General features: G+C 43.6%; 1 protein-coding gene across 9 annotated transcripts in view; it reads right to left on the reverse strand.

The window, feature by feature from the left end:
- Positions 1-225: 225 nt before the first annotated feature.
- The window catches only part of ZBTB46 (zinc finger and BTB domain containing 46), a 60348-nt gene continuing 48127 nt past the window's right edge, over positions 226-12446 (reverse strand). For 8 of the 9 annotated variants that reach the window (XM_054845177.1, XM_054845170.1, XM_054845174.1 and 5 more), the window contains 2 exons: positions 11434-11609; positions 226-6153 (listed from right to left, as the gene is read on the reverse strand). In XM_054845177.1, coding sequence (XP_054701152.1) covers positions 5767-6153; positions 11434-11609 — 563 coding nt within the window. In that variant the 3' untranslated portion in view covers positions 226-5766. Of the gene's footprint in view, positions 6154-10488; positions 11610-12446 lie in introns of those variants that run through there. The other variant, XM_054845178.1, reaches the window with a different exon arrangement.

A 12446-nucleotide genomic window follows, 5' to 3' on the forward strand; every position in this document is an offset into this window, starting at 1 on the left:
AAACCCCCTTTTTTTCCCCCAAACCCTTCCCCTCTCATCCCATCACTCACCCTCCCTGGCGGCAGCAGCTCAGGACTGGGTTTGGCTGGGCCATGCCACCCCCCTCCCCTCCCCGTGCCCCTCCCCATGCAAGGATGGGGGGACGGGGACAGGGACGGGTGGGTGGCACTGCCACCCCGCCCGGCCTCGCACCCAGGGCCGCGCCAGGGCAGGTCCCCTCCTTGCAGGAGGGTTCCCTTGGCATCAGGGACCCCCCCCCTTGCAGGGTGTCCCCCCCCCCAGGGGGTCAGACCGCTTTGGCCCCGTGGGCTGGGACGGTGCTGTGCCAGGCTGGGCCCCCCGCTCGTCCCCAACGCGGCGCCGACGGGGATTTGATGTGTCAGATCCAGAAAAGAAAAAAAAAATAAATATTTGGATTCTTTCTTTTTTTTTTTTTTTAATTATCCCTGTTCTTTCCTTACTTTTAAGATGGGCTCTGTGCTGCAGGGTGGGCAGCCCGGGCCCCTTGGCAGCCCCAGACCTGGTGCTGTCACCCCCCCACATGCCACATCCCCGGGGACGACGTCACCCCGAGCATCCTCCTGGGGGCTGTGCAAAAGGGATCCCTTCCCAATTCCAAATAAAACCCTAAAAATAAGGAAATTGCAACCAACACTTACACAGTGTGTGTGGGGGGTGAGCCACAGGTGGGGCATGGGGATGGGAAAGGGAAAAGCAACCGCGATCCCCGCGGGAGCGAGCGGGGTTTTGGGGAGCAGGGACCCCAAGCACCCAGAAGTGCAGGGCCCTGCAGCATCGCAGGGCTGCAGCTGGGTGGTGCCCGCGGCCCCCGGCGGGACCCATGAGGTCACCCCATCCGTCTGTGTGCAGCCAGGAGAAAAAAAAATAAGGTATTTAAAAAAAAAACAGAAGAATCAAACCCAAGACAAACTTGTAGCAGCAATTTCCCAATTTATTGAAACTGATTGATTTTTGCAAGTATGTCTAAGCTAAATCCCATCACAAAGTCATTAGAATCGAGAGGCACGCCTCCGGCATGCCCAGGCAGACGAGAAACCGGGAGATCAACTAGAAAATAAGGTCATATTTACCTGAACTACATTTACAGAAAATCAGTACAACACAGCCATGTTCTCCCGCTGACTTCCGGTTACTAAAATCTCCTCAACCTCCCCAAAATATTAAACACATCTTCAATACAAACACAGGTTTATAATAATTAATATAAAGTCAGTATAATATAGAATATTCCCAGCAAAAAAAAAAAAAAAATCAACAATCTTCAAACACTGTCCTTTTTTTTTTGTTTTGTTTGTTTAGCTTTATTTTTGTAGACAGGTTTAAAGCACGTTGAAAAATAAATATATATGAAAGCATACACACAGCACTCTTACTATGCGGAACTAAAAAAAAAAAGGCAGAAATTCAAAACACAATATAGAATCTAAAAAATAAAAAGAACCATTAAGTATGGCTTTCTTAGGAGTTGCACATGTCACAGAATGAGCTAAAATAAGATTATCTTTCATAATATTGCAAAAAATTCCAGTTTTTGCATTATTTTCATGGAGCTTCTTTCCAAAAGGGCGATGTGCAAAACGGGAAGCGTCGAGGTGGGGGGGTTCCCCGGGGGGGCTCAGCCCCAGCGGGAATCGGGGACCCCCTCGGGGACACAAACCGAGCCCCCATCCAGGTCGTCGATCCCAACACACACACACACACACACCAAACCCCAAAGCAACACGGCTTTCGCTTTGGAAAAGCGGAGTATTTAAAGGCATGAGTCAAGAGAAGAAATCAAACGGGGCTTAATGCTAGAGCAGGGTTTCCTTTTGTAGTCCAAACCACTGATTTTTGATTAAAAATAAGAAAACAGTCACTTTGCAAACCTTCATTAGCCACGTCCCCGCTCACCTCCCCACAGAATCACTCTGTAGCTGCGAGGCTTTAGGGTGACCTTAAAATACACAAAACCAAGTAATTTCTGATTTTTTTAAATAAAATTTTTGGAAATAACAAATTGACAGAACCTCATTTGTCTTCATTATTTAAAATACTTTCCGAAGGCAATTACCAGACCAAGGCCCACCGCATGCGTGATTCCACGTCTTCCTCGGGGACTTCTTCTGGAGGGCAAGGGCAGGACGATGCTGTTTGCACCCATGAGATGGTGGCAAAGCACGGCTTGAAATGCTCTTTGTACTCCTGGCACACTTTTACATTTAAAAAAAAATGAGGATAATAAAGAAATTCAGGGAGGGACATTTACAAGTATGTATGAACGCTTAAAAAAAAATAGTTGCAAGACTTTTATTGAGACCAAGGGTATCAATTTTTCACCTATAAGGGAGTTATTTTTTGAAACTAAATCTGTATATATATATATATACACACACATATATATATTTAGAAAAAAATTAAAAAGGGAACCTCAGTGAAGTATATAAAGCCCTGAAGGGAAATACAAAGACGAGGTGCTAGAGGTTACTCGAGAGCTAGTGTTGGATAGAACAGGCAGAATTATTGGGGTTTTGTTTAAATCTCGAAGAGCAGAAGTTTGCATAGGCAGTAGGTCCAAGACGTGCCCAGAAAGGAGCCCGAGAGGTCTGGTCACTTGGAGCAACTGATGAAGTTTTATAAAGTTTCAGCATTAAAAAAAAAAAAGCCCAAATTCCTCTTTCAAACCCAAACCTCACGAAGTGACTGCTGGAGCACAGAAGCTTAAAGACTAATTCTTGCATTTCCAAATCTGCACACCTCCATCAAAACAAAGCACTTAAAATATACATCAGGTGTTAGAAGGATTTTATTTGGTATATATAGTGTATGTTAGTAATATAGAACCATGTGCTAGATTATAATGGTAACATTGTAAAAGTTAGCTTTTACATGGATTTTCTGGTTTTTCTCTCTCCTTTTTTTGGATTTATTTTTTGCATCCTCAGCTCCAAGAGCTTCGAAGTGGCACTACTAGGAAATACTTCTGAAAGCTACCTGGCTTACTGCCCACCCTTTAAAAAAAAAAAAAAAAGGAAAGAAAAAAAAATATAAAATATTTCCAAAGGAATTGCCAAGTAAAGCTAAGCACCCCATAACTCCGATTACAAAAATCGAGTCTCCCAAGGGCGAGGGCAGGGAGGGGCGAGGAAGAGGAGGACTCGGACCAACATCTCCTGCTCCTCCTCGGAAGGTACGACAGCGGATGCACACACCAGCATCGGAGTAGATGGGCAAGACGGAATGTCACAGAAACCGAGGGGTTTTGAACGGTTTGGGGTTTAACATTTTTTTTTAAATAGATTTTTTTACATATAAAAAGCAAAGCTACAGATATCTTTTAAGTACTGTATGTATTTGTCTACATGTAACAACAGGTGAGGCTGCGAGTTCAGGACCTCAGACACCCCCTACTCCCCTCCATATTTACAGAACCAAGGACAATAAATACAGAGCCCGCACTCCGAGAGGCAAAAGTCAGGGTAACAAAACAGCGACCTCGCTCTGGGACCCCCCCACCCGCTACAGCTGCTGGAAAAAAGGTATAGAAAGGTCCAATCGTAAAATATTGGGTTTGTTTGCGCCTTTTTTAAATACGGCAGGAGGGCTTTACAGGAAGCTAAAATGCAAAATCAGTTTTTTACAGTTTAATAAAAATGTTTCTGCATGACCCTACCGCTGTATTAAGTATTTAAAGAAGCGGGTTATCCATTCTCACTGGCTAAAAGCAACAAGTCCCACTCAACGCTTTCGACCCTAAGGAGCAGCAGCAGCAGACAGTGCTCGCGTGGCCTCACGGAGCCAAACAGGATTTTTAGGAAAGACCCCACATTTCCAAACCACTGACGTGCACCCAAAACGACGGCCCAGGAGCCTGGGAGCTGCTGGAGGCTCCCAGTGAAGGCGATCGTCAGCGTGAACCGGGATGATGCACGCGGAGAGAAGGCAGCCAGCATTTGCAAGGAGCAGAGAAAGGAACAGAACGCCATAAACCCAGGATGCCACCCTAAAATCGGGGAATGAATAAAGAACCGGCTACGGCAGGTGCCAGGATCAAGGCTCTCACCGTGCTCCACCAAATCCTGACAACAAGTGGCTTAAATCCTTAAAGATTATTTGCTTTTCTGGGGTTTTATTGTACCATATATTTCTTATTTCCTTTGCTGGCTGGAACCGCACTTTTCGTTAAGGACCACCAGACCTGCAAGAACACTCTCCACCCCGCCGGGATTGCCTGTCCCACCACGGGGGGAAAATAGCACCTTTAATCATTTGGCTTTCTGGTAACGGGTTGCCTTTTGTGGCAGGTTTCAAGATACCATCACCACAGACATCCTATAAAATTGCTCCACGGCAAGGAAAGAGTGAGGTCTTCAGCTTTTTTTTTTTTTTTAATTAATTTTTAAAAAAAGCACCAGAAGCAAATAGGTGAAGGGTAAAACAAGATTCTTCTCAGGAAGAAGACACTTCCAATGCACTTTGTTGCTGTTGTCATTTAGGTGTAGCTGGAAGAAGGCAACAGTGGCCGATATGAACGAGGAGAATCCAACTACCCGGAGCAGCCCCACAGAGTCTGTTAGGAGACGCTGGGAGAGAAACCTGGTTCTTTTTATTAAAAAAAAGTTTATTTGAAAATTTACATGGAACCAGTGCAGCTAAAGCCGAAGGTTTTCGTCATGAATGAAGTGTTATGCCTATGAGTGATGAATGAAAATTTTTAGATTGGCAAGGAAGAACAATGTACCCAGGTGAAATTCTGGCCCTGCCAAAGTCTACAGGACAGGAACAGCAAGATTTCCACCCAGTGGGATCCCCTCACTTTGGCTTCTTGCACTTCCCAGTTTATCCTGCACTTTGCTAAATGCCTCATTTTTGCTACGGTTTGCATATATTTATGAAAAAGGCAGCTGAGCAAAGGGAGAAAAGTGAAGATATTTGTGGAGAAGAACAACAGGTAGAGAATTACCTGTGTCCTTTACAGCAAAGGGTGCTTCTGGAAGCACCAACATGCATTTCAGCGACCACGGATAACCAAGGCTGGAAGACGGGATGCAGGTAAGATGCCAGTAGGTCCAAGAAATGTCATCATCTTTCTTTTTTTGATAGTGATTCTTTCAGAAGCTAAAGAATCTAAGAAAAGAATTCGTAAGGCTGTAATCTGACTTGCCTTTTGATCTACTTGGCTCCATAAAAAATAATAAAAAATCTCTTTAAATAACTTTGCAAAAGGCCCGTATCATCAAGGGAAGCCCTCCAACACATATATCAAATTTGCTTTCATGTTAGCTTGTAATTCCACTGCTGCTGGGATTTTAGCACACAGACAAAGTGTTAAAAAAAACCAACAACCACCAAAAAAAAATAATAATCTGCTTCGGACACAAAAATCTCCCCGGTGTTCGGTTCAGGGTGGGAAGGGTATGAGGACTCATGCTTCAACCAGCCTCCCCGTCGCACAGCGCTCACGCCTGCAGAAACTCTACCTCACTTGCATGCAACCTGGCTGGCTCGGCTGGAGGGGCGGCCGCGGTCGGGGCTGTTCCTGAAGGGAGAAGGGGGAAGGCGAAGTCAGTTGTGTCGCTGGAAGCGACATTGCTAAGACAGTATCTGAGTGGAACAGAGAAGGACTTGTTTAGAAAACACAAGAGTTATTTTGCACACATGGACAACAACAAGGCTACTTAGTTTTTCCAACATATTCCTTCCTCCCCCACCCTCCCTCCCCCTACAAACAACAGAGCGAAACAAAAAACAAAACAAAAAAAATCCCTAAGAAATCCAGGTAAAATCCTTGTCGTTCTCCCCAGAGTTGTCCTGCTCCTGCGGAGAGTCGACATCTTTGTCATCATCTAAAATCACATCATCTTGTGACATTCCCACGTCATCCTTCCACTTGATGTCATCGTCGTCTCCCATCTCCTCGTCTCCTTCCACTTTGATGTCATCTGGGTCTTCCATGTACTGGCCTTCCCCGGGGTAGCACTCGTCTGGAGACCCTTCTCCTCCGTTGTGGTCCAGGTGACCAGCTATGCCTCGACCAGAGCAATCGGCACAAACTCCGTGGCGGCGAGAGCCGTGCTTAATCCCCACGCTGGCCGCAGACATGAACACTCGGTTGCACACTTTGCAGACGTATTTTTTATCTTTGCTGTGGACCTGGAAAAGGAGAACGATCAGAAAAGTTAATGCCAACGGAGATGGATCGAGAGCTGCAGGGAAGGACGTGCTCCCCTGTCCTCTGCAAAGACAAAACCACTGCAGCCCATGACTGCAACCTGAGGTTGTCACGGGCTTTCATCATGAACTCAAACCCACCATGATTAATTCAACCCTGTCACAGTACCATACAATAGACAATGCTTTCAAGACTTTTGATCATCAAACTAGTAGTTTTGAGAGGAACTTTAATATCACTTAATTTTTTTCTCCCCTTTTTTGTTTTGCTGGGCTGCAATGGTTGCATTGCAGCACCACCACAAGGAAAACTTTTAAAAGAATCAAAACCCCACCAGCCCCAAGCACTGGTTCTCTGCAGGCCAGAGCAGAACAACCCATGATCAAACCAGTGTTAACATCACCTTAATTTCATGATTTCTTTCCTGATCCCATTGCTGCCAAGAACCAGAGTAGGAGCACTGTTAACGCATCCTATATTTCTCAAAAAACACAGCTGAATGCACTTCTCACCATATTTCTGAATACTTTGCTGGCTGAAAAATGTTTTGTCACAGATGTTTCTGTTCTATAGATCATGGTGCATTCTGTGTCTGAGAATAACAGGCATACAGAGCTATCACGCTTACAGAATAAGCAGTAAGTGGGAAAATGCTCTGCAGGATACCAGAAATCACTTCAGGATTCAAACTTCACTACACAATGAGCAAAATGACATACTCTGAGAAGCACAAACACACCTCAGAGGATGTCGCTGGCTACTTTTGCCACGCGTGGAAGGCAAGGAGCTTGCTCAAAACCTTCACCTGCTCCTCTCCCAAAGAAAACGGCCAACTGGTACAGCGAGAACTCCTAGATTCCACCAAAAAGAACCTCAACAGGTACTTTCATGTATAAATATATATATGTATGTATATATATGTAAAATACATACATATTAATTTTATTTATATATAGAATAGTTCAGTTGGAAGGACCTGCAGCAATCACCTAGTCCAACTGCCTGACTACTTAAGGGTTGATCAATATATATTATACATATATATTTTTTCTTTTTTATACACATATTCTTTTTTTTTTTTTTTTTTTTTTTTTAATATATTAACACCACACTAGGACAGCCCAGGAGCTCGCTTTGGCCAGTGCCCTGGCGCTGACACTGATCAGCAGGAGACACTTTGGGAAGCAGTGCAGAAGCAGAGAAGAATCCAGCTCGTAACTATGCTGCTCCGTGACCAGTGATGTGCAGTCATCCTGAGCAAGCCATTTCGTGTAGACCACCAGCTACCACAACCTCTGGGTGCGTATCACCCCTGCCTAATCCCTTCTTTAACTCCTTTATTCTTTTCATGCCCACAATGGCCTGCAGGAAAGGTTTTGCTGGTTAAACACACCTTGCATGGAAAAGTCCGTCCTTTTATTCTAAGCCAGCTCCTGCCACAGCACAGAATCACCAGCTCTCGCAACCGCATTCCCCGCGCTCATTGCTCATCCGGAATACCCAGCCGAGCTAAAGGTACTTGGGAAGAGGGCAAATTGACCCATCTTACCCCCTTCAGCCCTAAGTACCGTAGGACACTCGTTCAGGCTTTGTATTGCCCCGGTCCCAACCACGTTCAAAGCCTGCGAGCTCTTCTGATGTGCTCTGGCTTTAGGTTCTCCTTGCTCTGAGCTAGTCCCTGCGATGTATTCTTCAACTGGCATCAAGCAAAGTCATTGTGCTTTATATTTTTTAAATGACATACAAGCTTTTTTAAAAGCAGTTGGACAGAGCTGGTCAGAGTCATCTAACAGGATCTATAGGTATCACTCATTTTTAACTATTACAAGAATGATTTTCAGGCATCAAAAGCTGAATAGGGTTACAGAAGGTGGTCAAGGGTGCAGAGTAAGGGCTAAAAGAGCCATACAAAAAAAAAATTATAAAACAGGTACTAAACGGATGCGTAATTGAAGTATCTGTTAAAAACCTGATCACCTCTCCCTCTTTTCCAACTCTGACAGTTTAGTCAGCATATTCAAAGTGAACCATATTACTGGAGGCAGCTGAGCAGAAATTAATCTTCTTTCCCTTATGGCCAAATTAGTAAGTATTAAACAGAAATGGCATTTGGCCCTCAGTATCTGAAAATGCCATTAGAAAGACCATATTCTAACTGACTAAACACCAATATTCCAAGGCAGAGAGGAGAAAACCTTGTGCTGACAACATCCTAAATTTCTGAAAAAATTAAAAAAAAAAGAGGAAAGTTCTCAGAAATACAACGATGGAGGCTACCAGCTGGCATGACAAGGTGTTCCCTGCTGTAAAACTAGTAACAGATCTTGAAATCCGCATGCTTGCAGCAGGACTAAGCTCACTGCTTGGATCTGCCTCCAGAACCCCAATACCCCAAGGAAATAAGGAAGGGACATCTCGGGGAGCAGGCAGTCCCCCGAGCAGATGGCTGGGCACTCATCCGAATGGACACGCACGCGTGGAAGGAAGCGGTAGGAGATGGTGGGGTTTTGAACACCATAGCAACTCGTCATGTAAGCCCCCCGATCATCCTGGTGCCAGGGGCCGGGGCTAACCGCCCACCCGGTGCAGGCAAGCCGTGCCGCGCTGCCGGCATCTGCCACAAGCGGACGCCTGGCTGCCAGCTGAGCGAGCAGCGGCTCTTCCCAGGAAAAGGCACGCACACGCTTTTGCAACCCCAGCAGGGATGGAGCAAGCTGCCAAGGCGGGGTAATGCCTGCAATAATAACCAAGTTCCATACGGATTTTAAAAAAATAATTTAAAAAATTATAATTTTTAAAAAAGCAACTGCAAAGAAACAGAAGCACAGTATGCAAACAAAACTGCTCTTTCCCATCTAAATTTATCCTGCCAGTTTTAAGGAGTTTGCGGTCACCTGCGATGCCACGACAGACCAGGTCAGAAAGTTCACCGTATATAGAATCATAGTGGGACAAGTCACTTCAAACTACAGTCAAGAAACTTTTGGTTATTTTTTTTTTTTTTTTTTTTTAAGCTGAAAATCTTGAAGGTATTGCAGGGGTAGTGCTTCCTGCTGGACACAACCTGTTCACTGCAACGACGCAAGAAATCTCGGTTTATGCTCTGCCACCATACGGAAGTATTGCTTGAGATGCAAAGATTTTACAAAGTACATCTTGTATTTTCTTTAATATTCCAATTCAAAGAAATCAAGTGTTTCTATTCAATTTAAATTTTATATATAAGACTATAAAAATATGCTTTTTAATTTGAGCTAAACAAACTAAAATAGTCCCTTTTGTCTTTGGTTATCAGTTGAGGAACTAAGAGAAACAAGGTTTTTGGTGTTAAACCTACTTCCTTTTCCTTCACGTTATTTTTAGAACAGCATTTTTACTTGACGCATACCAGCATTCATCTTTACAGATTTACCTGAGAGCTGACAATTAAGCCCCAAAGCATCAGATGCACAGGAAATAAGATGACAAGACAACCAGAGTGCATGAATCCAGTAGTTATTCTTGCCACAAGCACCTCAGACAGCCTGCACGGCCGCTTGTGTAAATGAAGATCTCGGTGTTGTTTGCATATAAGAAAAATACCCCTTTTCGTAGTTTCATTTCAAAAGAAACTTCAGAGAAATATCGAAACTGGAATTTTTCTGGGGTCTTACTTACAACAGTACCAAAAAAACCCCAAGACCTTTTTCTCTTTAGTACATCCATTCCAAGATACCTCTGAGTCAGTTACGGCTCTTTGGAAACAAAAACCAAATTGGTATTGTCAGGGCTGCACTTTTTTCAGGCACTGGCACTAAAAATTTGAAATCCAGCTAGTATTTTCTAAACTAGCTTCATTCCTGACATAAAAGAAGTCATACAGAGATATATCCTCTCCACTATGTGTTCACAAACAGCTGATTTCATCTCCCTGGGTGTATAACAGAACTTGAACTTCAGACTCCGCAGACTCAAGTCACTCACCTGGAATGATTCCAGCAGCAAAACCTGAGAACTAAAAATCAATTTGCAGATCACCTCAGTTTCACTCCTGGAGGGTATAATGTATTTTCCTGCCTTCCCCACAGTATGTAAAGATACGCTCACTCTCATTAGTATAGAAATGTATAGAGCAAGAAAAGGAACTGCAAATTTTGTTACACTTGAACCACGTGGCATTACTGCTATTAAATTGCCTTTGAAGGAAGGCATGTATGCAAGGGGATGCACGCGCTTGCAGGAGGGGACAAGGGAATTAAAGTTCTTTGTGTTTTTTTCAGAATTACAACCAAGAAAACATTAATTACAATAAGCACTCCTTCCCCGGTAAGATATTCTTTGCATTCAAAATTTAATAGATCATATAAATATAACACATATATATAATATAAATATGGACAAAGTTATTTAAATTACCTCAACAAATCAATTCTTAGTCACTGAAACTGTCAACAGGTTGTGATTTTTTTTTTTCATTTCTCACTGTATTAGAACCTCACAGCTACCATCCCCAGTATTTAAAAAAAAAATTAAGTTTTCTCTACAAGCTTAATTTGAGGGGCAACAGAGCTTACTGGCGTGCATTACTGAAATAATTACATAGAAACCATTTGCTCTTCCCCAATATCACTTCTATGCCAAGCTTTGAGAAACCACTTCAGGATGGCAAATTAATTCTCCCTGGAGAAAAAGAAAAATTTGACTTAAAATTTTGTTTCTGAAATTGTGAAAAGTCAGATAATGGCACCAGCCAGCCTCCTAGTCAGTTTTGAGCAGCCATCTTTAATAAGGTATAACATAACTTATTTTCAATAACTAAGCATTGCCAAACCAGAATAGCTGTGCCTCGAATCCTTCTTGCTGAGCAACTTATTTTAAAGCTTTCTGCATGAAGTCATTCAACCTATTAAAAAAAATAATATCCTTTTCCATCCTGAAGAGAGCATTAGCTAGCCACCTCCCGTCCCCAACGCCCAGGTTCTCCCCGGCAGCCAGTGTTGCAGGGGACAGAGAAGCCTGTGCTGGGTTTGCAGTGCCGGCTGTTTCGAGGTGCAAGTTGGGAACCCTCCGGCTGAGCCAGGAGAGCAGGTAGAGATTAGCTCCGGATGAACAGGCAGCAAAACACAGGGGCTTTGAAAGGTGGGGGAAAAAAAAGAGATACTGAAGAAGTCTTCAGAGGAGCCCCAGAGGGGAAACCAAAATACTGACCTAAACCAGATGGAGCTCCTGTTATCTTTAACCTGAACAAGTCGGCTGTATCCACCCAACGCCCGCGCTCTTACCAAGGTGTGCCGCTTCATGTGCTCCCGGCGGGTGAACTTCTTCCCACAGATCTCACAGGGATAAGGTCTTTCTCCAGTGTGGGATCGCATGTGTCTCTTCAGGATGCACTGATGCATAGCTGAAAAACTGCAGTACGGGCACTTGAATTTCTTCCTGATGACTGTGAACTCATTGACTATAAGAGAAGGAAAACACAGAGATTACTTTCAGAATGTCTCAAAATGGTCAGTCTTCTCGCTTAGTATTTCACTATTAAGTTAGTTCACTGTGAAATCACACTCTCCCCTCTTAACCATCTACAATTTTTTTTAATCCTTACACTATATCATTGCACTTGTATTAAAGCTAAAAACTTCAGGTACCTTAATCAGAGAAGCTTTCAAACAAGCCAATACACAAACATTTACCAGCAGTCTGCAATACACATTGCCTAACGCTTCATAAATGGCAAATAAAAGAGGGCTGACAATCTGCTGTAATTCTGATTTATTATAATGAATTATCCTAAATATCAGGATGTAAAATTCTAACACTATTATTTGTGGAAGAAGTAGCTAGCTGTGAACAGACGACCACAAAAGTAACACCTCGACAGTGCCATGCGCTTTAGTTTTATTTATGGGGCGATGCAAGATCATCACACGCTCCAGGAACACTTCAGTGAGGGTGCAGAGACTCAGGATTACCCAGCAGAAATGGGACAGTTATGACAAACGCACTCTACATTATCCAGTTCTCAACTAGTATTACCACTGCAGCATGGATCAGAAATAGAAAAGGATGCATAATGTTGAAATACAGCACGACCCTTGCAAGCCTCCTTACAAGACAACTGCATATAGCCCTTGATGGACTTTTTTTCTGTCTGTGCCCCCCCAGTCATATTTTGCTGAACTAGAAAAGAGATGAATTCTTTGAAGCCGTTCTGACACTTGATTTTTTTTTCTTCTTGTCATCTCCTTAGAAGCACACTGAAAGCGGACCCAGGGGACACGGACAGTATTGACAGCCC

Source organism: Grus americana, chromosome 17 (genome assembly GCF_028858705.1).
Source record: "Grus americana isolate bGruAme1 chromosome 17, bGruAme1.mat, whole genome shotgun sequence".
Classification (NCBI taxonomy): Eukaryota; Metazoa; Chordata; class Aves; order Gruiformes; family Gruidae; genus Grus; species Grus americana.